Source organism: Perognathus longimembris, chromosome 26 (genome assembly GCF_023159225.1).
Source record: "Perognathus longimembris pacificus isolate PPM17 chromosome 26, ASM2315922v1, whole genome shotgun sequence".
NCBI classification, from domain to species: Eukaryota; Metazoa; Chordata; class Mammalia; order Rodentia; family Heteromyidae; genus Perognathus; species Perognathus longimembris.
In genome coordinates, this window is record NC_063186.1 from 5,697,254 (window position 1) to 5,725,209 (window position 27,956).

At 55.1% G+C, this 27,956-nt stretch overlaps 1 protein-coding gene across 1 annotated transcript; it reads left to right on the top strand.

Annotated features, from left to right (window-relative positions):
- The first annotated feature begins 451 nt into the window (after window positions 1-451).
- LOC125342295 (coiled-coil domain-containing protein 12) lies at window positions 452-27,722 on the top strand. The gene is made up of 7 exons (XM_048334420.1): window positions 452-729; window positions 16,441-16,508; window positions 25,876-25,955; window positions 26,163-26,224; window positions 26,444-26,478; window positions 27,366-27,442; window positions 27,539-27,722. The coding sequence occupies exons 1-7, from the start codon at window positions 634-636 to the stop codon at window positions 27,619-27,621; spliced, it is 501 nt and encodes a 166-aa protein (XP_048190377.1). The 5' UTR covers window positions 452-633; the 3' UTR covers window positions 27,622-27,722.
- The last annotated feature ends 234 nt before the right edge of the window (window positions 27,723-27,956 follow it).

Genomic DNA, 27,956 nt, shown 5'->3' on the forward strand with positions numbered 1-27,956 from the left:
ACACGCGTCTAGGTTGGTAGGTTGGTGTTTGCTCTTTACCCAGGTGTGGTGGGCCCAACTCTTGAATATGGGCCGTTCCTCCTCAAAGGGATGAGGATGATGAAGATGATGAGGATAAGGGGGGGGGGGGGGTCCTCTGTGAACCCTGAGAAGGACTCTGCATCCAGGTCTCTGAGCTAAACGTGACCCAGACGGGCTCAGGTTTTAGTTTGGGGCCTGGTGAGGTGAAATCTGAGGAGCCCCCCCAGACAGGGATGGGGACGGGTGGGGGGGGGGTGGGAGACTTCAGGTGAACACGGGGGTGGGGAGCGAGGGAAGGCAGAAACAAAACGAGGTCTCACTCTGCAGCTGGGAACGCGCTAGGTCAGCCCTGGCGGGCCTCGAACTCGCAGTCCTCCTGCCTGTCAGGCGCTTCTCCAAGGGCTGGGTTTCACAGCCGTCGCACGAGCGCGCAGCGAGGCGGCACAGAGCGAAGGGGCGGGCCTTCCTACAGCAAGTCATCACTGATTGGCTTACCAGGCCCCCCCGCTCTCTTTGGATTGGCTATGAGACTTCTCTTCCCGCCCCTCTCCCCCTGCGCGTGCGCAATAAGAAACCCGGGAAAAGGAAAAAAAAAAAGGTGTAGCAGGCAAGATGGCGGCTGCCCCGGCGGGTGTAGGCCGCCTAGAGGAAGAAGCGCTCCGGAGGAAAGAACGGCTGAGAGCTCTACGGGAGAAAACGGGGCGTAAGGTGAGCAGTGTGGAGGTGAGGGACGCCGGCGAGGCGGGGCCCGCGCGCCTCAGGGGGGTCAGGGCGTGAAGGCTGGAGATGAAGGGGGGGGGAATCCATCCGCGTAAGTGCGCATGCGTAAAGCAATGCGGGGGCATGCGTAGAGCGACATTGTGGGACCTTTCCCCCGCGCTGAGGCGGGAAAATGCGCATGCGCACGGGCCGGCGTCGCTGTGTGCTTGCGTGTTCAGCTCCGCCGCCGCTCGTGTGTTTTTTTGGATGCTTGTTGGGGTAGGCGAGATTCGTTTCCGTTTTCCCGGTGCCTCCTGCCCTCCGCCCCCAAGGGGGGAAAAAAAAAGTTAGATTTTCAGGTTTTTAATTTTTTCCTATCTGCCAGCGTGCGTTGGGCATCTCGCACGTGACTGGCCTGGGGGCACCGACGTGTTGGAGGCGACAGCCCCCCAAATGACAAATGTCAGGATGGACTACAGGGAAAGGAAAGGGCGCTTCTTTCTTTTCCTGACTGCTTGCTTCTCGGGAGTGGAAGGGCACGTGCTGATTTTTTCCCCCCTAATCTTTCGTTTTCCATCACGATGCATTTGTCCAAAGTGACGGAGAGGAAAGGAGGATTTTCAGGTTGTCACTACCTGTGGTCACATCTCGGCCCCGTCACTTCATGTGGGACTTGGGACAAATTGCTTCACATCCCTAAGCCCTGGTTTCTTTTTCTTTTCTTTTCTTTTTTTTTTTTTTCCTTTCGATCCTGGGTCTTGAACTCAGGGCCTGAGCACTGTCCCTCCCTGGCTTCCTTTTGCTCAAGGCTAGCACTCTACCCCTTGAGCCGCAGCGCCACGTTCGGCTTTTTTTCTTTGTATGTGCTGCTGAGGAATGGAACCCAGGGCTTCATGCATGCTAGGCGAGCACTGTACCACCAAGCAACATTCCCAGCCCCCTTGGTTTCTCTCTCTCTCTCTCTCTCATCTCTCTCTCTCTCTCTCTCTCTCTCTCTCTCTCTCTCTCTCTCCTCTCTCTCTCTCAACTTTAACTTGGGGTGGGGATTAGACTTGGGCTTGAAACTCTGGGCTTTGCACTTGCTAAAACGGACGAGCCACGCCTTCCAGCTGAGAACCGGAAGTTTCTTCATTCCTCCATCGGGGAATAACAACTCCTACACATCCATTTTCACCGTTATTTTGGGATCCAATAAAATAATATGTATGAAAGGGCTCTAGAGACCACAGAGGGTGGAGGTTTTGTTGTTTCAGGTCCAAGAACTGTGTCCTTCGCTATACCCAGTACCAAAAAAAAAAAAAGTCTAGACCTGCCAACTCCCCCCCCACCCCCCCAAACCCAGCAAGGCTGGTCAATCTCAGGTTGCCCTCAGTTTTTCATTCTGTCTTCTTATTTTCTTTCTTTATTTATCTTGGTCAGTCATGGGGCCTGAACTCTGGGCTTGTGTGTGTTGTCCCTGAGCTCTTCAGCTCAAGGCTAGGGCTCCACAGCACCACTCCCGTTTTCCTGGTGGTTCATTGGAGATGAGAGTCCCATGGACTTTCCTGCCCTGGCTGGCTTTGAACCTCCATTCGCAGATCTCAGCCTCCTGAGTAGCTAGGATGACAGGCGTGAGCCACCGGCTGTCCTCAGTTTTTCTGCATAGCTGTCTTGCATAGTGGGGGAAAGATAAAGCTGGCCACATGGGCTCTCTCTGGTTGACATCCTCTGGAGTGAATCTATCCTACATTTGCCCCCCCAAACTGCCTGGCTCAAGAAAGCTCAGGCTCTGCCTTTTAAACAGTAGCTAGTAGTCCCTTGGAATTACTTGCATGTATTTAAGGCTCAGATTATTGGGATTGGGTTTGAAAACAAGGAAGTAAAATACTATCCTCTGAGCCATTGCCCCTGGAAGGAGATATGCCAGGCTCTTAGGAGAACTAACCTTAAAAAAAAGGAAGTGTGTGTGTGTGTGTGTGTGTGTGTGTGTGTGTGTGTGTGGTGTAGGCTTGAACTCAGGGCATGTGGCCTGAGCTTTTCTACTCTGTCCCTGCGGTTTTCTGCTCAAGCTGGTGCTCTACCACTTTGAGCCACAGCTCTACTTCCTGTTTTCTGGAGGTTCGTTGGAGATAGGAGTCTCACAGACTTTTCCTGCCTGGGCAGGCTTTGAACCACAATCCTCAGATCTCAGCCTCTTAAGTAGCTAGAATTACAGGCATGAGCCACCAGAGCCTGGCTTAAAAAGAGGAATTCTTGGGGCTGGGGATATAGCCTAGTGGCAAGAGTGCCTGCCTCGGATACACGAGGCCCTAGGTTCGATTCCCCAGCACCACATATACAGAAAACGGCCAGAAGTGGCGCTGTGGCTCAAGTGGCAGAGTGCTAGCCTTGAGCGGGAAGAAGCCAGGGACAGTGCTCAGGCCCTGAGTCCAAGCCCCAGGACTGGGGGAAAAAAAAAAAAGAAAAGAAAAACAAAACTCAGTTTTCTTTTTTTTTCCTCTCAGCACTAGGATTTGAACTCAAGACCTTGAGCTTTCTCCACTGGCACTCTGCCACTTGAGCTGCACCTCCAGCTAATTTTTCTTAAAAAGAGGAATTCTTAATGAATTGGAAGTAGGGCTTTTTTTTTTTTTTCCTTCCCAGTATATTTCAGATGTGGGGTAAAATGTACCTTCATGCATAATTCAGTGACCTTAAGCACACCCTCTAGTGTTTTGTAATCAAGTGTGTCTTACGTTAGATGTAGCCCGGCTTTCTGGAAGGGAGGGCAGGAAGAAAGGGAGATGGAGCCCCAATTACTCTCAATAACTCAAATGTTTATTTTTCTTTATTAAAGACAAGCATTTTCAGAGTTAACTGAGTAACTATCACCAGCCAGGATTATCTTATCTGGTCTCGTTGATAACAGCCCTGATAAGAAGGCGGGGCTAAGGTTTTTCTGTTGGCTTATAGATAGAAGCACCCAGGCCAGTCACTGGTGGTTATTTGCCCACAGTCACCTGACCAGGACCAGGCCAGCAGCGGTAGAGGTTGAGAGAGAAATGTGTGGTAACACTTGCGCACAACCTTGAAGTGGTTGCCGAGGTGCTGGCTGACAGTGGCTTGAGAAACCCTGAACCAGGATCATTTCCTGGTTAGCTTTGTGCAGCCATAGCAACGTCTCCTGCTCAGCCAGGTCCCGTGAGGAAAGAAGCTCACTACCCTTCCTGGGATTATAGACCTAGGCCACCATGAACCTGCCTGCTACACTCCTTTCTAGATCCATGTATTTGCAAATGCTCTGAAACCGCCCAACAAATACACAGTCGGGCTTTGTCCCAACAGTGGGCGAATAGAAGGGTTCTGAGCACGTTTAAAATAGAATGGCCTCTTATCTGTGACACTCACTATGTAAGGTGTATTGAGTACATTTTTGCTTTAATGATATTCCCATCTTCATCCGGGGAACATCAGTATGGAAAAGGAATACGAGGCCCAAGTGTTAGATACCTGTATGTCTAGTGACGTTTTTGTCTCTCTTGTGGAGCCTATTTCGCCTTTCTTCCACTGGTGAAGATGGCCCGCTTTTTCAGTATCTGTGCACCCCCTCATTTCTATCAGCCTTCCACACTTTTTTAAGGTGAGGTAAAATATATAGAACATTAAACTTGGCATTTCTAAGGATTACTCCGTTTCACTAAATATATGTACAATGCATACAACCATGACCACTAGGTCTCTTTCTCCTTCTCTGTCTGATACTCTGTGTGTGTGTGTGTGTGTGTGTGTGTGTGTGTGTGTGTGTGTGTGTCTTGGTCTTGGGGCTTGAACTCAGGGCCTGGGCACTATCTCTGAGCTTTTTGCTCAAGGCTAGCTCTTATCACTTGAGCCACAGAGCCACTGGTACTGAGGAATCATACCCAGAGCTTTATGCATGGTAGAGAAGCACTCTACCACTGAGCCACATTCCCAGTCCTGTCCCTGTGCTTTTCCACTCAAGTTTAATCCTCTCCCACTTGAGCCACACCTCTGCTTCATGCTGCCCTTGCTGGAGTCGCTGGGATTACAGGTATAAACCACCAGCGCCCAGCTTGTTTTAATTTTGATGAGGTACATTTTTATCTGTTTCTGATTTTGTTCTTGTGCTTTGTCTTTGTAGCTGAGGCCATACTCATAGTCAAGATGATACACCACGAGCCTCCCTAATGTTGGGACTATGGGCATACGGTACCATGCCTCCCCACCCCCCCCCTTTTCTTTTTTGCCAGTCCTGGGGTTTGAACTCACTGCCCCTGGCTTCCTTTTGCTCAAGGCTCGCACTCTACCACTTGAGCCACAGCCCCACTTCTGGCTTTTCCTGTGGTGCTGAGGAATCAAACCCAGGGCTTCATGCATGCTAGGCAAGCGCTCTACCACTAGGCCACCTTCCCAGCCCCCATGCCCTGCTTTGAAACAGGGGTTTCTGGTGTAAGTGGTTTAGTTTCCCTGACAATACTGGAACTTGATCTCCAGGCCTCCTGCTTGCCCAGGCAGGCACTCTGTACCACCAGAGTCACACCTCTACCCCTTTTGCTTTACTTTACTTTTCAGATAAGGTCTCATAGTTTTGTCTGGGCTGGCCTAGAACCTGGATCACCTACCTACGTCTCCTGCGTACTTGGAATTACAGGCACGCATGATAATTATCTATTGAGATGCCTGGAGCCACGATCCTTCTTGATGTCCATCATCTCCTCGAGGGCTGGGATTATATTGGTGTCTGCGACTCCTCAACAGCTCTTGAGTGATTTCCCCCGCTCCCCCCTACCCCCCCCACCTCCTTTTCCCTTTGGATGGAATGACTTTTTTTTTTAATCAGGGTGAGTGGCTAGGAGCAAGATAAGTAAGGGTCGTGAGTTACTCAGTTAATTTTGTAGCCTCCAGTGGCTCCTGGCTTCCATGGGTCAGTGGGTAGCCCAGGGCGGAAGTGTGGGCAGATAAGATCCCTAGTGTCTCCTCTCTGTGGGGGGCAGGGGTAAGTCTTTGTGACAGCAAAGTCCAGGGTTGAACACTGTTGGCCTGTGGGGTCTGTACCAGGCTGTCATGCCCCCCCCCCCCCCAGCACTCAGTGGCCGAGCCTTCATTGAGTTCATTGGTTTTGCTAGGCACCTCCAGAGGTGGGCCCTTTTTTTTTTTTTTTTTACCTTCTCCACCCTCCAACCCTGACTGGCCCACCCCTACTGCTGCAAAAACCCATCACCCAGCGGCATCGTTGACAGATCAGTTCTGGGACGGAGGCAGGTAAAGAGACAGGATTACAGGTGGTGGCACTGTTGCCATGTTATCTTTCAAAGTAAGCTGAGAGTCCCTGGACTCTTCCTTATCACCCCTGTTTGTTTCTGTCTGGTTTGTTGGTGCCCGTACTGGGGCTTGAACTCAGCGTTTAAGCTGTCCTTTAGCTTTGTAAGCTCAAGGCACCTGGTCTTCTACCTCTCGAGTCACATCTCTATTTCTAGCTTTTTTGCTGCTTAACTGGAGTTAAGAGTCTCTTTGGCTTTTTCTTTTTTTTTTGCCCAGGGGCCTGGCTTTCTGAACTTCAGCTCTCAGCCTCCTGAGTAGCTAGTATTACAGCTCTTTCATTTTTTTATGCTGAATTCTGGGCTTGAACTCAGCCTGGGGCACTGTCCCTGAGCTGCTTTTGCTCATGGCTAGTACCCTATCACTTTAGCCACAGAGCCCCACTTCTGGTTGGTGTTTGTTTGTTGTTGTTGTTGTTTTGTTTTTGGTGGTTGATTGGAGATGAGTCTCTTAGACTTTCCTGCCCAGGCTGGCTTTGAACTGTGATCCTCAGAGCTCAGCCTCCCGAGTAGCTCGGATGACGGGCGTGAGCCAGCCGCACCCGGCTATGCCTTGTGCGTGTGCCCGTGCAGCGTTGAGTGCCGCAGCCTCCGTGTGCACACTCAGGAAATGCGGATGGACAGTCCCGCGCTCCACGGTAGAAGCAGCCCGCAAGGACTTTGCTCCGGAGGTGCCGAGGGGGGAGCCAGCGACTGCGCGCTGGAGGAGGGAAGGAGCAGCGGGGAGAGCAGCCCGGCGTGTCAGCCGACAGTCAGACGGGCCCTCGGCCTGCTTGTGCCTCCAGAGCTTGCCCCTCTCCCTTTGTGGCCACATCCCCATGCTCAAGAGCGGGGCTGCAAAGTCAGATCGGGAGGTGGCCCGTCACCGTGTCGAGTTGACAGCATCTTGCAGGTCTGCTGGCTCAACATTTTCATAGCTATGTGGGGAAGGATCTCCCTCACCTGCCCTTTGAGGTACACTCTGCTTCACCCCCATCTAATAGACCAGGAATCCTAGATCGCCTCCAAGGAGCCTTCGGCAGTGATGCCTTTAGTGTCTTCCGCCTGTAGATTGCCCGAAGGATCTGGTCTCGGGATCCTCCCTCTCTACCCCGTGCCCCCACGTGCTTGAGGATAAGTTGCGTTCAGGAAGGGGCCTCCTTCCACTACAGATTTACCTTCGAGTGCCGGGTAGCACAGGCCTCTGCTGTATGTATAGTGGGAGAGTATTGCGTCAGGGAGTAGGGAGAACTGGGCAGATCTGGCTTAAACCTCAACTCCCTCTGCGGGCCCTGGAAGCCTCCTCCAGCTGCGAGACAGAGAAAGACGCTGCCTGTGAGGTGTTCCACAAAACGGGCCCCTTTACAGTCGCGAGACGCTGCCTCATCCTTCAAAACTTGGGGAGGTCTGGGTGGGCCCCAAGCCCTCCCTGCCTGGTGACAGTGGGCGGAGCTGGCCATGGTTCTGAAGGAAACAAAGGTCGTCTTCCTGGACCCTGGCCCTGCACATCCGTAGCCCAGGCTCTTTTTAGGGCAAAGTGTTACATTAAGCAGAAAGTCCTACGTTCAAAGCCTGGTACTGCCAAGAAAAAAGAAGGGAGGGAAGAGCCCCAGTCAAGATCCGGTGTAGTCTCCATTCTTGCTAAGGCTAGTCTTCTCTTCCCGGGCTCTCAGACCCTGAGATCTTAGAGGCAGATTTGGGGGCCCCAGGGCAGAAACCCATTGAGAAGCCATTTGAAACTTGGAATGGAGTCACCCCTTCTGAGGGTCTTCACGCAACAGGCATCTGTGTGAACCACAGATGAAGAGAATGAGGGTCTCAGAATCTTCCGGAGGCCAATTTGCAGTCCTTCTCTGGCCTTCCCCCGACTCTCTGTTCCGGTCCTGGTCCCCAGCCTGGACGTGGGAGCCCAAAGGTGACCCCGACTTTTGCCGTTGTGAGAATCTGACCACCCTATGACATCCTCTACCTGGATGCAGGACGCCTCTTTTCCCTGCAGCAGACACTGCTCCTTCTCACAACATCCACCAGATGTGTGCCAGCAGCCCCCTGGGGTGCGGGAACAAGATGGCCTCCCCACCTCGGGGAATTGAGGGGGGAGGGGGGGAGGGGGGGAGGGGTTTGCACCACCGCCCCCAGCCAGGCAGATTTGAGGCAAGGGTGCGGGGGAGGAGGTGAGATGCCAAAATCCAGAGATGGGCATTACAAGCCGGATTGTTCCAGGGGGGGCAGAAAGAATGCCCAGAGGGGCGGGAGTGGAGTGGGCAGGGGGTAGGGAGGGTAGAGAAAAAGGCTACGGAGCCAGCTGAGGACTTAGGCGTGGGTTTGGGTAAGATCGCTTCCCCCCTCCCCGCCCCCCCCCCCCAAGATGGGTCTCCTGGTTCCCTTTCAGTCACACCCTCCCCATACCTGCCCTCTCCACACCATGCTCTCCCAGCCCCGCCACGGGGACTGCCCACCCACAGCTTCCTACCCAACGCGGCACCTCCCGCATCCACCCCTCCCCCAGCACCCCTAACCCACACCCCCCCTCCCACACACGCACTGTACCCGATCCCCTCCCTTAAGCCGGAGGGGCTGTGTAGGGGAATCAGCGAGCTGGGAGACCCCCATCGCAGAGCTCAGCCCGCTTCCTCCAGGGCTTTTAGCTTTGACCCCAGAGCCCCAGCTTCTGCCCAGTTTTCTTTCAGAGGGAAGCAACAGCTTGTCCTCCTGAAGGAATTCCAAGAGGAAACAGTTGCCGTGGCGATGAAGGCCTGCGGGAATGAAATCTCCACCCCAGGGCTGTTTTGACCTGCTCCCTCCGTGTAAGATCGGAGCAAGATCGGAGCTGCGTAAGATCAGAGCTGCGATTCGCCCTTTCAAGGACAACCTCTGTCCCCAGAGCTTTTTACAGCCAGTGCCTGGCTGGCTGAAAAAAAAAAAAATGACCCTCCCCCCCCCCCCCCCCCCCCCCCCCCCCCGCAGACACAGTAACCTATCTACAGAAATGCACCTGCATTTAACACCTGGGCCTGGCTTTCCTGCCCTGGGGTCTGGGAGCAATCACTCAGGCAGGTCTCTTCCCCTGAGGGACCAGGGTGAGTGAATGTCGGGGTCACCCTTGCTGGCCCCGGGGGGGGCTGTCGTTACCGTCACTCACTGTGGAGGGCCACTGTGCCTTGAGCCTGGGAATGAGGTCAGGGAGAGGAGCTCTGTGATCTCCCAGGTTATTACATGCTGCTGTGCTTGACACGGTGGACCTGGTGGGGGGTGGGCGGGGGCGAGTGCTGTCAGCATCCTACACGGACTTGCAGCAGAGTGCGCGGTGACACGTATGTGTAGGGCCTGCGTGAACGTGGGAGCTTGTGAACCCCATGGTGGTTGTATGCACCCCACTGTGTGTGTGTGTGTGTGTGTGTGTGTGTGTGTGTGTGTGTGTGTGTGTGTGTGATCTGGTACCGTGGCCGGAACTCAGGGCCTGGGCGCAAGAGTTTCACAAACCTTTTCCTGCCCAGGCTGGCTTTGAACCACGTTCCTGAGATCTCAAAGCCTTGAATAGCTTGGATCAAAGGCATGAGCTCCCCCGCACCCAGTTCTAAGCCTGACCCTGCCAAGGGACAGGAGACGTAAAGGGGATGAATGGAGGGCAGAGGAGGGGCTTGGTCTCGAGGCCCTCTCCACTTCTCTGGCTCTGCACGCGCTGGCAAGGCTTGCGGGCCTTGTGATCTGTGTGGTCCGCCCCGTGGCAAAGGCTAGATCTTCTCAACGGTGCCATAGACGGCTGCTCTGAGTTGAGGGGATTGAGGCCTGAATTGGGGGGTGGTGGGAGGAGCAGGGATCTGTCATGTGACCTTTTGGGGGAAAGTGACTCCAGGGAATGCCACTGGGAAGGAACTAACCCAGCTTGCCCATGATCCCGCAGTGGGCAGTGCCCAGAACCCCGGTCCCGTTCATGCGGCTTGCCTCCCCGCCTTTCAGCTGAGAGCATGGATCAAAACTCCGCTTCAAGCCGCGGGGGCCAGCGGCTCCCGCCTGTCATCCTAGCTGCTCTCAGGAGGGCTGAGATCTGAGGATGCAGATTCAAAGCCAGCCTGGGCAGGAAAAGTGTGTAAGACTCTTTTTATCTCCAATGAGCCATCAGAGAACCGGAAAGGAAGCTGTGGCTCAAAGCGGTAGAGCGCTAGCCTAGAGTACAAAGGCTCAGGGACAGCGCAGTTCAAGCCCCAGGAAGGGCCCCCCCTCCCCCACCTCGCTTTGCTTCTCAAGGAAGAGCATGTGGAGGTGAGGATTACAGGCCCTTGTTTAAGCAATATTCTTTATCCTCCACAAATAAATGTGCCAGTTCTGGCTTGTAGTTAAATTTGGTTCTTCTTAGCCTTTCTTATCCTCGAGGCTGTGACACTGGGGAAAGCAGCTGATCAGAGGTTGAAATACTCTTTATTCTCCAAGGAACTTCAGCCACACCCTGTTAAGCCTCTGACTTGCCTGGAAATGGTCTCTTGTAAAGAAGACCCTATTGCTGGGCTGGGAATGTGGCCTAGTGGTAGAGTGCTTGCCTAGCATGCATGAAGCCCTGGGTTCGAGCCCTCAACACCACCTATACAGAGAAAGCCGGAGGTGGCGCTGTGGCTCAAGTGGTAGAGTGCTATCCTGGAGCAAAAAAGAGTATTGCTTTCCAGACTTGGGGGGAAAGGATTTGCTGCTATCAGGGGTCCAACTCTGTGTTGTTCATTTCTACCAGTCCTGGGACTTGCACTCAGGGCCTGGGCGCTGTCCCTGAGCTTCTTTTGTTCAAGGCTCTATCACTTGAGCCCCAGCACCACTTCTGTCTTTTTCCGTGCGTGTGGTGCTGAGGAATCGAACCCAGGGCTTCATGTATGCAAGGCAAGCTCTCTGCCACTAAGCCACATTCTCGGCCTACATGTTTGTTTTAAGTTCAAGCCCCAGCGCTGACAACAATAACAAAGCTAGGGTTCCCAGGGAACTGGTGGCTCACGCTTGTCATCCTAGCTACTCGGGAGGCTGAGGTCTGAAGATTGCGTGGTTCAGAGCCCGTCAGGGCAGAAAAGCCTGTGAGACTCTCATCCCCAGTGAACACCAGAAGACAGGAGGTGAGGGGCCGCACCACGGGCACCAGGCCATACACGTTCCCAGTTCCTGCCGGGGAAGATCCTGATTTGAGAGAGGCTGCTCTCCACCTGCTCCCGGCTGCTGGATCTAGTTCTCGCTGTGGACCGCATGGCATTTCAAGTCTTTGCTGCCCTCCCCATTCCTTGTTTGTCTCATTTGGCTCAGGAATGCCTAGGGTCATACTTCTCTGGCTGTGGTGCAGAAAAACACCCAAGCCTTGGGGCTGTTTTTCCTTTGGTGGTACTTGGGTTTGGACTCAGGGTCTTGCACTTGCTTGACCAGGTCGCTCTACCAGTTGAAGGATACCCCAGATAAAGTCTTCTCTCCCCTTCACGCCTCAGGTGTATACAATCTCTCTCGTGACAGGCACCCCCCCCCCCCGTCTTTGTCCTCATCTCTGTCTGCACCAGCCTCCCCTTGGGCACGCCTAGAGGCCTCCAACCTCAGCCCCCGCGTGCCCATAAGCGGCCGCACCCTCCCTCGGCCCCTTGAGCGTCGGCACCCTTCTGTCAAAGGCGCCTGCGTTGTTCTCCCCGTGAGTCACTGGCCCAGCCTCAGTCCCGGCTGGCTCCTCCTTGTCTTCACCCACAGCCTACATCCTGTGCCCCACTGCCCGACCCAGTTCCGGCCCTTCTTATCTCAGGCCTTATCTCCAGCCTCCCAGCCCTGCTTCGGCCTTCCTCTCTCCACCGGCCTCAAGGGAGCGCCTGCTGTCCGTCCTCCCCAGCCTCTGGGGTCAGGTGGTCCCCACCTTTCGCCGGTTACGCTCCCTTGCCGAGAGAGAGGCCTTGACCCACAACAAGCACATTGAACATGAGTCTTCTAATGCCTCGGAGAGGCAGCTGATCGCCCTGGTCTCCGTAGATGAGGAAACTGAGGCCAGGAGGATGGGTAGAACCCTGCGCCGTGGGCACGCAGCCCGGACGAGCCGAGCCCTCCTGGCTTTCCCGTGTTCAGCTCGCAGTGTAGTGTCTGCCTGGTGTGCGTAAGAAGACCCCATAACTCGACGGACAGGCGGAGTGGCAGCTCAAGCCAGGAGATTCTAGCAGCAGGTGGCAGGCTGGGACCCCCCATAACCTGATAGGACCTCAGTCCTGCCTGGGAAAGTGAGGGCCTCCTTAACACACACACACACACACACACACACACACACACACACACACACACACACACCCCCGCCCCCAACCCCCTTCTGCCAGTCTCTGAGCCACAGAGAGCTGGAAGTGTTTCTCATTCCGCCCAGAGCTTATCCTTCCGTCATCGAGGTTGAGTCAGAGTTGGGGTGGCTGCATCACCTGCCCCCTAAATGCCCTTGGAACGCAGCTCCCAGGGCCGCTGCCCCGGACAGGAAGTCCCTCCACTCCAGCATGGGGAACTGGGTGAAGTGAAGGAACTTTCTTTTTTTCTGTGTGTGTGTGTGTGTGTGGGTGTGTGTGTGTGCCAGTCCTAGGCTTGAACTCAGAGCCCGGGCGCTGTCTCTGAGCCTTTGTGCTCGAAGCTGGCTCTCTACCACTTGAGCCCACAGCGCCACTTCTGTCTCTTTGGTAATTAATCAGAGGTAAGAGTCTCGCGGACTTTCCTGCCTGGGCTGGTTTTGAACCATGATCCCCAGATCTCAGCCTCCTGTAGCTAGGTTTACAGGTGAGAGCCATTGGCGCCCAGCTCTGATTTCTTTGTTTTGTTTTGTTTTTTTTGGCCAGTCCTGGGCCTTGGACTCAGGGCCTGAGCACTGTCCCTGGCTTCTTTTTGCTCAAGGCTAGCACTCTGCCACTTGAGCCACAGCGCCACTTCTGGCCGTTTTCTGTATATGTGGTGCTGGGGAATCGAACCCAGGGCCTCATGTATACGAGGCGAGCTCTCTCGCCACTAGGCCATATCCCCAGCCCCCCAGCTCTGATTTCTGATTCCACCCTTCACTCAGGGCTCGAGTCAGATCTGGGACGTCTCAAGCTTTTCCCCCCTCTAGACCCCAGGGTTTTTGAGGCCTTACCTCTTTTGATCATCCCACGAAAGATTAATTCTCATGATATAGACAGAGAAGCTGTCCATGTGGACCTCAAGGTCCTTTGGGGTCTTCAGCTGCCTCTGGAAAGTTCTAAGCTAAGGGCAGACAGCACTGCATCGGTAGGTAGAACGTCTCTCTCTTTACCTCCCTTTGTCTCTTCTGGAAGGAGGACCCCCCCCCCCCCGGTGTCCTAAGCGCTGAGTCTTTGGGCTCCTTCCTGTCCCTTCCTTTCAAGCCCTCCCTCCATCTACAAGCGCACCTGCCCCAGAACACAAGTTCCCAGAGCGTTATTAGAGATGGGGTGGCAAAAGGGAAAAATGGTCTAAACTAGAGAGTCCTGCGGAGGGGGAAGCGGGGGAAAGGGGGAGATTGAAGACTTGATTGTGAGGACCCTGAGATGGGAGGAGGAAAAGGCATGAAGGGATAGCGGGTAAGATGAAGAAGGAGGGAGAAAAGGGAGGTTGGGGAGGGCCAAGTTGAGTCACAGCTGGATTAAAGAGCGTTAGGGTGGAAGCCAGCACCGGTGGCTCACGCCCCGTCATCCTAGCTACTCAGGAAGTAGCTAGGATTGATCTCAGTTCAAAGCCCAGACTGGAAAGTCTGTGAGACTCGTTATCTCCAAGGAACCACCAGAAAACCAGAAGTAGAGCTGTGGCTCAAAGGTGGTCGAGCGCCAGCCTTGAGTACAATGGCTTCAGGGCAGCACCTAGGTCCAGAGTTCAAGCCCCAAGACTGACCGAAAGAAAGAAAGTGTTAGGACATCCAAGTGTCCCTGGGTCCCTGGGTCTGTGGGCACTAGGCTTCTCCCCGCCTGCTCTCCTCCCAGACACCAGCCGGGCCCAGCGGCTCATGTGACAACCTGAACGTGCCCAGCAACAGGAAAGGTGGCTAAGGTCAGAGCCGGTTTTAGAAACTCAAGGCACTTTTTTATCGGCCGTCTCTCAGCTCCTTGGCAAAAGCTCAGGGCTGGGAGAGGCGAGACCCTGATCCGGACCCCTAGCTACCTACCACGGACAGGTTCTGTGACCTTGGGCAGCAGCCCTTGTCCTTTTTCCCTGCCTTGTCATTTCCCAGGCTTCCCCAAGGGTTGTGTTGGGGACTTCAGACGGACAGCCCCGGGACTCTTTGAATTTTGCGCTCTTTCGGTGTCTTAGGCTAAGGTGGGCTTCCGCTGCGGGTGGGGGGAGCGGGGGGGGCAGGCGGGGGGGGGTCATGCTTTATGAGACCTAAGCCAGGACTGACTAAAAGTGATTGTCTTCATGAGTGTGTGTGTGTGTGCGTGGTGTGTGTGTGTGGTCAGTCCTGGGGCTTGAACTCAGAGCCTAGGCACTGTCCCTGAGCTTTTTTTTTTTTTCTTCTCAAGTCTAAGCGCTCCACCCCTTGGAGCCACCGCTCCACGTTTGGTTTTCCGGTGGTTCCATTGGAGATAAAGAGTCTCACAAACTTTCCTGCCCTGGCTGGCTTTGAACCACAACCCTTACGTCTCAGCCTCCTGAGATCTGGGGGTCGCATTCTAACCAAAAGGCTTGGCGTGTACCTCGGCGCCCGTCTGTTTGGAGCCCCGGCCCCGCCCCCCCTCCTCCGGTTTATCGGGGCTCTGCCCAGCACCCCAGTGGGGTCTTACTTCACCTTGGGCCGTCTGTAAAGCCAGGCCAACTCCTAACCCGCCAGACAGGCTGTGAGTGAATTTTAAATGTCATTCAGATACTTGGGTGTTTTCTCACTTAGTAATGAATAACTTGGCACCCGGGGGGGGGGGCGCCCCAGGAGGGGGCGGCGGGGGGGGGGGGGGGCTGGGGCGGAGCTCGCTGAGTATTATGGGAAGGGACATGTGTTGGCAACACACTTCTCCTGGAGTCTGATCCTTCCGGCTGAGTCTCACCCTCTCCTGCCGGGGGTGGGCTGGCCTCAGTTTCCCTCCACCTGCCTACCCGGCCTCCACCTGCCACCCGCTTTCCCCTTTCCCTTCCTCCTACGGCTCTACCCCAACCACACTCGATCTTGACTTACGCTGTGCCCTCCCAGGAATGCCCTTCCCCGCTCCTGCCTGCCCCGCCCCCACCCCCCCACCCCCACGGGCCGCGCCGATTGCTCTCTTGTGGGTCACTCGTTAGGAAGCGTGGTCAAGTTCCACTTACTGGTGTCAGTTATTTTTGTTTCCGGCTGCCTCGTCCCCGTGGGACAGCCGCCCCCGGTTGGCAGAGGACAGGAGCGGCTTCGTGAAGGATTCTCTGGGCCAGGCTCCAGCCCGTGTTGGACCATCTAGTCTCCCTGCAAGTTGAGTGGCCCTGGACCTCGCCGTCTCCCCAGTCAACACTGTCAGGGAGGGGATTCTGAAGCGAGTGCTCCCCTTGAGAAAGCGGTTGTCAGAGCTAGTCTTAAGCAGCTTTTTCTTTTTTTTTTTATTGCCAATCCTGGGGCTTGAACTCAGGGCCTGGGCGCTATCCCTGAGCTTCTTTTGCTCAAGGCTAGCGCTCTACCACTTGAGCCACAGCACCACTTCTGGCTTTTTCTGTGTCTGTGGTACTGAGGAATCGAACCCAGGGCTCCATGCATGCTAGGCGAACACTCTACCGCTAAGCCACATTCCCAGCTCCTAAGCAGCCTTTTGATTTAGAATTTAATGTCAGCTCCAGATATCCTAATAGCCATCACCCAGGCTTCCGGTGGAAGGAACGTTTGAGGCATCTTCTCAGAACATCATCAGTCCAGCAAGAATCAAAGGCTAGTCAATGCTGACGACAGAATATAAGCTTTGCACCTAGAGGGGCCGGTCTTGGCATGCCGTGCTCCCAGCCTTCCATCCATGTCCAGATGTCCCTGTGTGACCACGGGCTTTTATTTTATTGTTGGCAGTCCTGGGGCTTGAACTCTGGGCCTGGACACTGTCCCCGAGCTTTTGTGCTCAAGGCTTGTGCCCTACCAGCCCTCATTTGAGTCAGATTGCTCCTAAAGCGAACCAAAGCAGGATTTTGGAGGGGTTGGAGGCATGACTCGTTGGTACGCTGCTAGCCAGTGAGCAGAAGTGTCAGGTAGCAAGTTCGAGTCCCAGTCTCAGACAAAATGTCTTGGAAAGGAAGGCAGGAGGCAAGTTCTCAGCCTGCTGTGGCTGCTGGCGGCCACTCTGCCCAGTCTTCCCCAGCTCAGCAGGTAGTTCCATCCAGATCCATGCGGGTCCCTGTCCCCCCCAACAGCTGGGCCAAGATGTGTGCGGGGGAGGGGGGGTGCTGAGCTGTCCTGATCTTCCCTACGCGCCCCCCTCCCCCCCCCCAGCGGCATGGCCTACAAGGAATGTCATCTGAGCAGGCGGCTTTCTCCCTTTCATTGCAGGACAAGGAAGATGGGGAACCAAAGACCAAGCAGCTCAGAGAAGAGGAGGAGGAAGGCGAGAAGCACAGGTAGTTTCCCCTGGTGCAGGTCCCAGGGCGCCGCCCCGGCCCCCACCCCCCACCCAGGGCTGTGTTCTGCCCTGCTGAAAAAAAAAAAAAATCAATCCTCAGCCCTCCCCAGTAGACAGCGCCTTCCTGCATCCTGTTTAGTCTCTGGTTTTTGGCTGCCGGCATCTTGCTTTCTTACCTTACATCACTTCTTTTTTCCAGCAGCCTTTTATGTATGTTCTGTATCACCCACAAAGTCAAGTCCCAATTCTTTCTTTTTTGGGGGGGGGCGTGGGGATAGGGGTCAGTCATGGGGCTTGAACTCAGGGTCTGGGGCGGGGGGCTGTCCCCCGAGCTCCTTTTTGCTCAAGGCTCCTGCTCTACCTCTTTGAGCCACAGCTCCACTTCCTGTTTTTAGGTTCATTGGACATAAGCGTCTCCTGGCCTTCCCTGCTCAAGGCTGGCTTTGAACCTCGATCCTCAGATCTCAGCCTCCTGACTAGCTAGGGTTTACAGGGGTGCGCCACCAGCGCCTGGCCATTCCTTTTGTTGTTGTTGTTGTCGTTGGTTTACGGCGGGCGGGCGAGACCGCAGGAGTGAAGGGGGAAAGCAGGGCCCAGGACTGGCCCGAGGCAGGAGAGCCTAGAATATCAAACTGAGAAACCACCCAAAGGGTGATGTGTGCAATTGAGCCGGGAAGCACGGACGTCGCTGGCTGGCTGCCCTATGGTGGGGGGACACCGTTCAGGGGGAGGGGAGCAGGGGACATGAGAATGTGCGTGGAGTTGGGGGACGCCGCGGTAGCAGGTCAGGGCTCGGGCGGCAGGGAGGAAACGCAATTGGGGAAAACGCGTGCTCTGTGATACGTGGTATTATTGTTAACAAAAGACTAAAGGAAGCCGGGCACCACCGGCACCTAATTGCTCAGGAGGCTGAGATCTCAGGATCAAGGTTCAAAGCCAGCCCGGGTAGGAAGCCCACGAGACTCTCCATCTCCAACGAACCACCAGAAAAGCGCAAGTGGAGCTGTGGCTCAAAAGGGGTAAAGCCTTGAGCAACAAAGTTCCCAGACAGCACCCAGGCCCCATGACCCAACAGAAAATAAAAATTGAAACAAAAAGAAGTTGGGCTGACCCCCAGGCAGCGGTACTAGACTCTTAGCCAGAGAAATAAAAAGTGCTGGATTGTGTGGCCGTGCGTGCGGCAGACAGAGCCTGAGTTCGAAACCCCCCGACTGTTTCCCCCCATTAAATTCCTTTTGAGAATTAACATTAAAAAAATTCTGTCCTAGCATAAATCTTACCCCACCTCTATAAAACTAGGTTCCCCATTGGGGAAGAGAAAGCCCCAGCAGGTTGCTTTACTCAGGTCTATGAAAGGAAGGATGCACACCCCCCCACCCCCCCAAAAAGGGGGTCCCTGCTTGTCCTCTGGGCTGTGGCTTCTTTGTCCTAGCTAACCTTCTGTGGTTAGCTGTGCCTGGGCAGCGACCTTGGTGACTCACCCCCCCCCCCAAGGCAGTTCCCCTCCCCCCAGGCCCCCCCACTTACCGCCTAGATAAAGCGGGAGGTGTCCTGGCAAGCCGGCACACGGAAAGGGGCATCCTTGCCAGCTGCCCTGGCTTTTTTTTTCTTAAAGCCCTCCGTTGCTTCCTGATAGTTTCCTGGAGACCTCGCCTTTTTGGAGGGACCAGCGGGGGAGGGGAAGAGGGAGACGCGGCTCACCCCCCCCCCCCCCGCATAGGAAGGGTGATGGGAGGTTTGCCACGTGATTATTAAAATGCCTGGACAGGGGTGTCACCAGCCCTAGCCCCTCACGGTCCCCGAGGCATTGGGTTAACTGTCAAGGGCAGTGGTTCATTCCACAAGTGTCTCCTAACACACACACACACACACAATAACTCAAGCGGCGCAGGGTGGCTCCTATCTGTGATCCCAGAGGGGAACATGGGGGCAGATCCCAGTCTGAGGAGAAACCCAAGGAAAACGGCGAGACCCTCAGCCAGCCCATCAGCCAGATGTGGTCTCCCGGGCTTATGATCCCACCTCTGCCAGGAGGGCTCAGAGGGAAAGGATTGTGATTGGAGGCGGCCTCTGGGTGACTGGGGTGTGTGTGTGTAAGACCTTATCTGAAAAAAAAAAAACTGGGGGGAGGGGGGCGGAGAGAATAGCTCGGCTCAAGTGGTAGAGCACCTGCTTACCAAGCATGAGAGGGGGAAAAAATGGGCCACTAGCCTTGCTTCTGGAGACTTCGGAAAAACCCGTTCTCCCTCCATACCGCGTCCCTCCGCGGGTGACGAGTCACGGTCCCCAGCCCCGGCCCAGCTCTGGCCCAGTGCAGCCAAGCCCTTGCAACCTGGGCAAATGGGCAAGGGCGCCCCCCCCCCCCCCCCCCGCATGGTGTCGCAGATCCATGACGTCAGCTCGGCTCAGCACCCGCTGCCCCCACCCGAGTAGCGGCCGGCAGGGCGGCTCTCCCTCATCCACTTCCCAGCTCAGCTCAGCCCTGCTTCAGCCTCGGGAAAGCCCACGCTCTCTCCAGTGGGTGGGGCTGGGCCCCGGGGCCCCGAAACAGCAGCAGCAGCAGCAGCAGCACCCAAGTCTTCCTTGACCCTGTTCCTCAGTGAAGGCCCCGGGAATTCGGGAGGATGGATGGACGGAGAAAGGGCTGGTTGCAGGAAGATGGCGGAAGCTGACTCACCATGTGACAGCCCCCGGAACATGTCCTGCTGTGTGGGAGAAGGGTGGGGGCGCAGCTGGGCCCTTTCCGTGTGTGTGTGGGGGGGGGGGGCGGGGAAGGTCAGGATATCTTATGTTGTCACGATCTTGGGGTGCTCTCAAAGCCGCCTCTTGAAACCACGCCCGCCCCGGGCTCGGCGTGGCATTTGGGCAAGGAAACCACATAGCAGGCGGGCAAAGCTACTTAGCTGATCTCACCCAGCCAAAAAAAAAAAAAAAGGTGGGGAGCCGAGCCCCGCCCAGGTCCCGATCTATGCCCTGCTACCGATGGGGGAAATGAGGCCCTTCCTGCCGGGCGCGATCCGTGATTCGGCTCCAGACACCCGCTGGTGCCTCCTGACCCTTGATGCTGCCCTCCAGTGAGAAGGTTCTGCGGCCTCTGTCCCCTAGGCCCTCTTGGCCCCAGCCAGAGATAAGGATACTAAGCTGAGCTGGACACCAGTGGCTCAGGAGGCTGAGATATGAGGATCAAGGTTCAAAGCCATCCTGGACAGGAAAGTCCTTGAGTTTTGTGTTTTTGTTTTTTTTTGTTTTTTTAATCTCCAATGAACCACCAAAAAGCCAAAAGTGGGACTGTGCCTCTAGTGGTAGAATGAAACCCTTGTGAATGAATGAATGAATGCGTGAATGAATGCATCAGCCATCCTCAAGGACCTTTTCTGGACCTTGGAGCGGACGCAGCTGGGTGAACTACAATCCATGTGTCACGGTGAGGTTCCATCTTTATTATTATTCGTGCTGGGGTTACAGGTAAACAACACCATGTCTGGCAAGGAGAGAGCTTTTGTTGCCCTTCATCTGTCCCCTCTCCCAAACGTAGTCAGAGCAGCCGGAGACAGCTAAATAAATGAGTCGTAACCTCTGCCTGCAAGCCAGGGCACTACTGAGCTCTGTAAGAATGCTCCTTGGCTGCTAAGCCAGCCATTTAATGTCCTAAAGGAAAATATTAAGCAACCACCAAACAAAAACATCCCTCCATGGCCTCTTTCCAGCGTCTGTATTCTCTCCTGACCTTGTACTGTAACCTGCACTGATTTTCTTTTTTTTTTGGGGGGGGGGGGGATGCCTTTATAGCCAGGTTCTGTGATTGCGCTGTCCTGTCCTGTTCTGGGTCCCGGGCTCTGGGAGGGGGTGCTGGTAGCCAGCTCTATGGGCGGGCGGGGGGGGGGGGGGGGATGGCCGCTGCTGCTTCTACAGCTGTTTCTCCTTACTGGGCCAGAACCATTTGCATGGCAGCACATTTGCATGCGGGACGTCTTGTTTTGCCCCTGGTTGTTTTGTTACTATTTCCACTGAGTAATCTCCCCAGAGTGGGATTACTGGGTCAAGGGGTTTGAACACCAGCAAGTCTTTGAAGAAAAACCACCAGATTGGCCTCTGGAGCCAATGCTTGAGATCCTTGTCTCTCCCTTTGTTTTCATGGTTCTCTAGGGTTTGGCCCTCGGCCAAGCAGGCCAGCGAGGCCTTGTTGTTCATTCATATTGGGTCTCGGGTGTGTGGAGCCTAAAGCTTACAGGATTAGGAGGGAGTGGGTGAGGGGGGAGAAAGGGGATGTTTTCTGGGAGCTTTTTTTTTTTATCCTTATGAAAGGCTTCAGGGCTAGGCACAGTGGCTCTTCCTTTTAATGCCAGCTACTCCAGGCTAATCGATGGGGGAGGATTACAGTTGGAAGCCAGCCCCCCCACCCCCCGCACAAAATGACATCTCAACAAATAGGTCAGGTGTCAGTGGTTCATGTCTAGCATCCCAAGCCGCTCTAGAGGCAGAAGTAGGAGGTTTGCAAGCCTAAGGCAGGCCAGGGCAACAAGGCTTGGCGACCCTAGCCGGAAAACTAAAGTTAAAAAATGACCAGGGACAATGCCGCTCAACTGACAAGAGCGTTTGACCAGCAAGCATGAGGCCTTGCATTCAATTCCTAGTTCCTCCGACGTCTGTTACTGATCTCTAGAGCCGCACACTTAACTCTGACCCAGGGGTGCTGGAGAGCCAAGAGGGACCAGGGCGGCCAGCGGGGCCCCGTTTAGTCTTCTTGCTGCCCCTCTGTCAGGATCTGTGGCTTGGCTGCAGGACTTTGAAGGAAGAAGACATTTTAATGCCCAGGGGGAAGACAGGAAGTGTGAATGTATGAAAACAGGCCCGGGGAGTGGTGGGGGGGCGGCGGGGGGGGGCAGCCATCTGGTTTTCTCCTTGGGTCCATGTTTGGCCCAGGTCAGCTGCCAACACCCGGATCCGAAGAGCAAGAGCCGCAGAGACGAAGTGAGATAAGCTAAGACTTGGCTGGCCTGGTTTCCAGAACAACCCCAACACCCCCCCCCCCCCCCCCAGTAACCGATACTAAGCTAATGGTGACTGGAAAGACGGCAGGGAGAGAGGAAGGCAGGAGGGCTCTTCTCAACTAGATTTAGAAATTTGATTTTGTTTGTTTGTTTGTTTTTAAACTAGATTTTGAAGGCCCTACGTTTAGCTAGATTTGGGATCCTGGTGTGACTTCGTCCCACCCGTCCTAAGACGACGTTCCACCGTCATTTGTTTGTTTTTGAGACAAGGCCTCCCCCTGCCCCTCTGCAGCCCAGGACGCCCTCAACCTGGCAATCCTCCTGCCTCAGCCTCTCAGTGCTGAGATCGCAGGCACGAACCACCCTTCCTGACGCTCCATTGTCTTGTGGTCCCCATATTTTCAGTCAAGAAGTCTGTAGGTTTCTGTTTCTTCTTTGAAGGCTGAGTGTCTTTCCTGTCTTCCTCTCGGCTGTTCATTTTTAGTTTGGCAGTGACGTGTCTAGGTTGGCCAGCCTTCCATCCTTCCTTCCTTTCGTTTCTTTCCATCTTTGTGCCTGCTTTTCCCTCCCCCCACCCCCCTTCTCTGCTTCCTATTCTTCCCTTCCTAGTCCTCGGGGTTAAATACAGAGACCAATACACGACGCTAAGAAAGTGATCTCCCCTCAGCCCTTCTTAGGTGTTGTTTTTGTTGGCCATGAGACTTGAACTCAGGGCCTGGGTGCTGTCTCTGAGCTCCACTTTGAGCCACAGCTCCACTTCCGGTTTCCTGCTGGTTCATTGGAGATAAGAGTCTCACGGGCTTTCTTACCCAGCCTGGCTTTGAACCACAATCCTCAGACCTCAGCCTCCAACATAGCAAGGATGACAGGTGTGAGCCACTAGAGCTCGGCTTGTATGTTTGTTTGCTTGTTTCTGTTTTGTGTGGTTTTGTTTTGTTTTGTTTTGCCAATCCTGGGGCTCGAACTCAGGGCCTGAGTTCTTTCTCGTCCCTGGCTTCTTTTCATTTTTTTTTTTTCTCACAACTAGCACTCTGCCACTTGAGCCACAGCGTCACTCACTTCTGGCTTTTTCTGTGTATGTGGTGCGGAGGAATCGAACCCAGGGCCTCATGCATGCTAGGCAAGCACTCTACCACTAATCCAGATTCCCAGCCCATTGTATGTTGTTGTTGTTGTTGTTTTAAATAAGTCTTACTAACGTTTCCCTAGCTGGCCTTGAAGTCAAACTCTTCCTGCCTCTACCTCCAGAGCAGCTAGGATTATAGGCATGCAGTATGTATGCTTCTTGACTTTTCCTTTGGAGTGCATAACTCTTCTTTTGGTCTGTCATTTGATAACTAGTTCATTAATTCCATGATTCTTCATTGTGTAAAAAACTGAGTCATCGCTTACTATTTGACACTCTGCCTAGATGCCCGTAGACCTTTTTCTCATGTACAAATGTCTCGTCTATTTTCCAATTACTCCTGTGCCGCAGTCTAGAGATTTCCTGGCATGTCTTCAAAGTCACTATTCCTTCTTTAGTTCAAATTCTGGTTGGTTCTATTCTTCAGTTGTAGAATTTCCAGTTTTTTTATGGTTTCTAAGTCCTCGGCTGAAATTCATCCTTGCAGTCTCCTTTTATGAATCGCAATGATTTTTACATTTCATTTCTGATCATTCCCGTGTGTGGATCTCCTATGAGTGTGTTTCTACTTTCTTTCTTTCTTCCCCCCGTCCCCTCCCCTTTTCTTGGTTTTGCTTGAATCCAAAATGTTGCCTATGAAATATTCTGGAGCTAATTTGAGATTCTGGGTAGTTTTATTTTCCTCCCGAGAGAATGAATGTATTCTCTCCCCGGCAGGCAGCGGGGCAGATGGAGGAGCAGCTTTCTGTAACGAGCCTCAGTTACATCACCCCGGCCCCAAAGGGCAATCCAGTCATCAGCTGCGAGGTCCTTGCTGTTTCCAGCCCGTGGGAAGCGTGGTCGGTTCCAGCCTCGCCTCTGCTCTTAACGTGGGGGCCCAGTTTTCTCTCTAGCCCCATGAGATTGCAGGAAGCTTGCTTGGCTTTTTAAAAAATTATTATTATTTTAATTACCACCCCATTAATAGAGACAGATGTTCAAGCGGAAAAGAGGTGCTAGGGGCAGGTTCCTGTTGCCATTCCGTCTCTGTGCTTATAGCCTTTGAAATCCTCGTTTGGGCATTTCTCCAAGGCCAACAAAATAGACGTTTCAAATATGTCGGTGGAGCCAGGCGCCGGCGGCTCAACACGCCTGTCATCCCAGCTGCCCAAGAGACTGAGATTCTGCCATCCTGGGCAGACGAAACCGAGAGACTCTTACTTACAGTTAGCTACTTTCTTTAGCCAGAAGTGAAGGTATGGCTCAGATGCTAGAGGACCAGCGCTGAGCAGAAGAGCCAAGTGAGGGAGAGCACAGAGCACAGTGAGCTCAAGCCCTGGCAGTGGCACACACAGAAAAGGACCGCACCCAGAGCCCCCCTCGCTCACAAACCGAGGCCCACGGTGGACTGTCTCGGATCATTGGGACCCGGTGTTCGTGTATATATATATATATACGGTGGCTTGCTTCTTGCTCTCACCCCCCGCCCCCCGCCTGTTTCTCACAGTACCTGGAGCTGTTTTTTTCTCTCATTTTTTTTTCTCACTAATCCCTGCATTTTTCTTCCCACACCCAGTTTCTCTTCCTCTTTTTTCTGTCCCCACCCTGTGAAGAACAAAAGCCATTGCACTAAGTCATGCCCTGCTTTCTCACCTTGTGCCTCGGTGACCTCAGACATTTACTCCCTAGATGGGGGCGGGCAGCCTTAGGCACCGACTCCAGGAGGGGGGTGAAGTGTGAAGTGGGGCCTCCTTCACCCAGGCTATACTGCCACTGCTCCCCAAACCTGGCATCGCCCCGGGGGCTAATGATAAGCATAGCAAAGCCAGGTGTTGGTGGCTCAACGCCTGTCCTAACTACTCAGGAGGCTGAGATCTGAGGATCGAGGTTCAAAGCCAGCCCAGGCAGGAAACTCCATGAGACTCCTAGCGCCAGAAATCCAGGAGTGGCACGGTGGCTCAAGGAGGCAGAGCACTGACCAGGCCCCCGTAGCTCAAGCCCCACAACTGACAAAAGTAAATAAATAAATAAAAATAAGCTGCTGTGCCCCCTGAAAATCTTTTTTTTTTTTTTTTTTTTTTTTTTTTTGGCCAGTCCTGGGCCTTGGACTCAGGGCCTGAGCACTGTCCCTGGCTTCTTCCCGCTCAAGGCTAGCACTCTGCCACTTGAGCCACAGCGCCGCTTCTGGCCGTTTTCTGTATATGTGGTGCTGGGGAATCGAACCTAGGGCCTCGTGTATCCGAGGCAGGCACTCTTGCCACTAGGCTATATCCCCAGCCCCCCCTGAAAATCTTAACCTTGCTGCTCTGTGGAATAACCCTGAGTTATTGTATTATATAATGTACTTATTATACGTTCATATTAGTTCATAGTAAACATATGTAATATGCTTAATATTATATCACACAGTATATGACAATATACATGAAAAAAACAGATAATGTCCATATGTTGTTTTATTATATTTTATAGCCCCACCCCCTGTGGGCAGGCGTGGAGCGGGCCCGGGGTGCCTTGTGTCTTGGGCCTGACCGTTATTATAGCCTCAGATCCAGATGCCACCACCTCCCCCCCAAATCCTCGCCCACGCCACTCGCTAGAGGCAGCCGCGCCCCTTCCAGAGAGCCTGAGACCCAGGCCCGTGTGTGTGTGTGTGTGTGTGTGTGTGTGTGTGTGCGCGCGCGCGTGTGTGCACGCGTGTGCTGCTCCTGGGGCTTGAACCCTGTCTGGACGCCGTCTCTGTTCTTCTTTTGTTCAAGGCCGGCGCCCAGCCCCTTGAACCACGGCTCCACTCCCAGCTCTTTCTGCGTGGTTCGTCGGAGATGAGAGTCTCACAGACTTTGCTGCCCAGGCTGGCTTTTTTTTCCGCCCCCCCCCCCTTTAGGAAGTGACTCAGCCAAGAACTGGGGCTGTGCTGGGAATCACACCTCACTTTGAGGTCTCAGGGGTGCCCGGTGACTCATGACCCCCTCCCAACCTCAGCTCCCCTCACTGTCAGTGGAGATAATCCAGCAGAGAGGGATGCTAATGACTGTGCTCAGACACCACCACCCCCCCCCAGCTTTGAGGACCCACATTCCTACAGTGTAGACAGGGTGTTGGGGGGCTGGGGAGGGGGGCGGTGAATCCAGCTGTTTAATGGCAGGTGAGGCAGGTTCCCTCTCTCACCTGGAAGGGAAGGGAAGCCTGGGAAGGGGGTGGGGGTGTGGCCGGGGAAAGAGATGAGAGGAATGTTGGCGCTCACCCCCCCCCACATACCTGCCCCACAGGGAACTGAGGCTGCGCAACTATGTCCCGGAGGATGAGGATCTGAAGAAGAGAAGGGTGCCCCAGGCCAAGCCTGTTGCGGGTAGGTAGACCGCCCTTCCGGCCTCCGTTCGGCCACTACGGGGGACCCACCCCCACCCCCCGCCTCCTACCTCAGCTCTTACCAGTGCCAGGGCGGAGTTTGGGCCACCAGTACCCGCCCCCCCCCACATTGCTGTCCCGCGGCTGGGTAACCCCCCACTTCAGTGACTCCCGTCCCCCAATCCCGCGCTCCTCTTGCGCCCTCTAGTGGAGGAAAAGGTGAAGGAGCAGCTGGAGGCCGCCAAGCCCGAGCCTGTCATTGAAGAAGTGGTGAGCGTTTTTGGGGGGGCCGGCTTACCCCACCTCCGCGCTATCCGTGCTCCCACGGACTCTTTTCCTCTCCCGCACCTGCTGCCCCCCGCCCCCCCCCCATTCTCTTCCTTTCCATGCCATCGTTCCCTTTTCACCCCCATACTTGCCCGCAGGGCCAGGGCTCTCTAGGCCCTGACAGGTGTGTTTCTCCCTCCCCCCCCCCCGCCCCCCCCCCAGGACTTGGCCAACCTGGCTCCCCGGAAACCTGATTGGTGAGTGTTGCTACACCGGGCCTAGGCCTCGGGCCGGGCCTGTGACAAGGCAGACAGAACACTGTACTAGACAGGGCAGTCGGAAGTAAGAGCCGAGCAAGCAAAACACCCACCAAGCGATGAGCGGGTGCCGGGGAAGGGGGAGCCGCGTACGGTGGGTCCTCCCAAGAAGCCCCTTCCGGGGCTGGGAAGGAGCGCCCGCCTAGCACGCGTGAAGCCCTGGGTTCGAGTCCTCAGCACCGCACACACCGAAAAGGCCGGAAGTGGCGCTGTGGCTCTAGTGGTCGAGCCGCTGGCCTCGAGCAAAATAGAAGCTCAGGGAGTGCTGAGTTCAAGCCCAGGCCGGGCGTCCTGTCTCTTTTCCTCCTATGGGAATGGAGTACTTGTCCTTCTCCAAGCCCAGAGGGCGCTGTGGGCCTGAAGGCCGACGTGTCTCTCACCTGGAGTCAGGGCCGGGGGCCACGTCCTCCCTGCGATTCTGAGCGAGCACCCCGCTTCTGGACCCAGCGCTGTGGGTGCTTTCACTTGTGGCCCGCGTCCCCGGGAACTCCAGGGCGGCGGGCAAGCAGGCGGAGTGCACGGGGGGGGGGGGGGTCCCCCGGAGTGAGCCTGTGGCCTGAGGAAAAGGTGGCCCACCGCCGCCATCAGGGGCAGGTCACCCCCCCCCCCCCCCCGAGTGCCCCGGGGGTTGCGCCGAGGGGGGAGGGAGCTCTACGCCGGCACGCGTTGACCCCTCAATCCCTCGGGCAAGGCAGGGCAGGTCTGTGCGCTTTCTCCCTGCCGGGCTCAAGGGGCCAGAAGCAAGAGGGAAAGAGAGGCAGCGAGGGCGCCCAGGGCCACCCCAGGCAAGCCTTCATCCCGCCCACCCCCCTCCTCCCCCGCTCCAGGGACCTCAAGAGAGACGTGGCCAAGAAGCTGGAGAAACTTGAAAAGAGGACCCAGAGAGCCATCGCCGAGCTGATCCGTGAGCAGGGCCCCCCTGGGGTGCGGGGCGGGGGGGGGGCGGCCCAAAGCACAGGGGACTTCTTCACTTCCGCCTGTCTGTCTGTCTTCCTTCCAGGTGAGCGGCTAAAGGGCCAGGAGGACAGCCTGGCCTCGGCCGTGAGTGCCACCACCGGGCAAGAGGCCTGCGACTCCGACTGACCCGGCCCGGAGGAGGAGGAGGAGGAACTGCAAGCCAGCCCCTTGGGGAGTGGGGGGGGGCAGCTTGTCTGCTGACGGTCCCCAGCTACCCCAGCGTGCCTGCATCTGTACATAACATATACATATATATATATATATACTTTTTTAAAAAATCTCTGTAAATAGAGAGAAGGGAATCCACACGCGTAGTAGAAACCGACGCACTGCGTTCTGGTTTCTGGGGCGGCTGGCTGAAGGGTGGGGGCCACGGCCCCTCCCAGAAGAGGAAGAAGAGTCCATTCTGCAAGTTTCCCAACCAGGCACCCGGTGGCTCACACCCAGCCCCTCAGGAGGCC

What these genes read in the sequence shown, in the direction of transcription:
- LOC125342295 (XM_048334420.1), top strand. Translation starts at nt 634, where the DNA reads ATGGCGGCTGCCCCGGCGGGTGTAGGCCGCCTAGAGGAAGAAGCGCTC. An exon ending in GGGAGAAAACGGGGCGTAAG is followed by an intron (nt 730 to 16,440) that starts GTGAGCAGTGTG and finishes CTTTCATTGCAG; the next exon opens with GACAAGGAAGATGGGGAACC. An exon ending in AGCCTGTCATTGAAGAAGTG is followed by an intron (nt 26,225 to 26,443) that starts GTGAGCGTTTTT and finishes CCCCCCCCCCAG; the next exon opens with GACTTGGCCAACCTGGCTCC.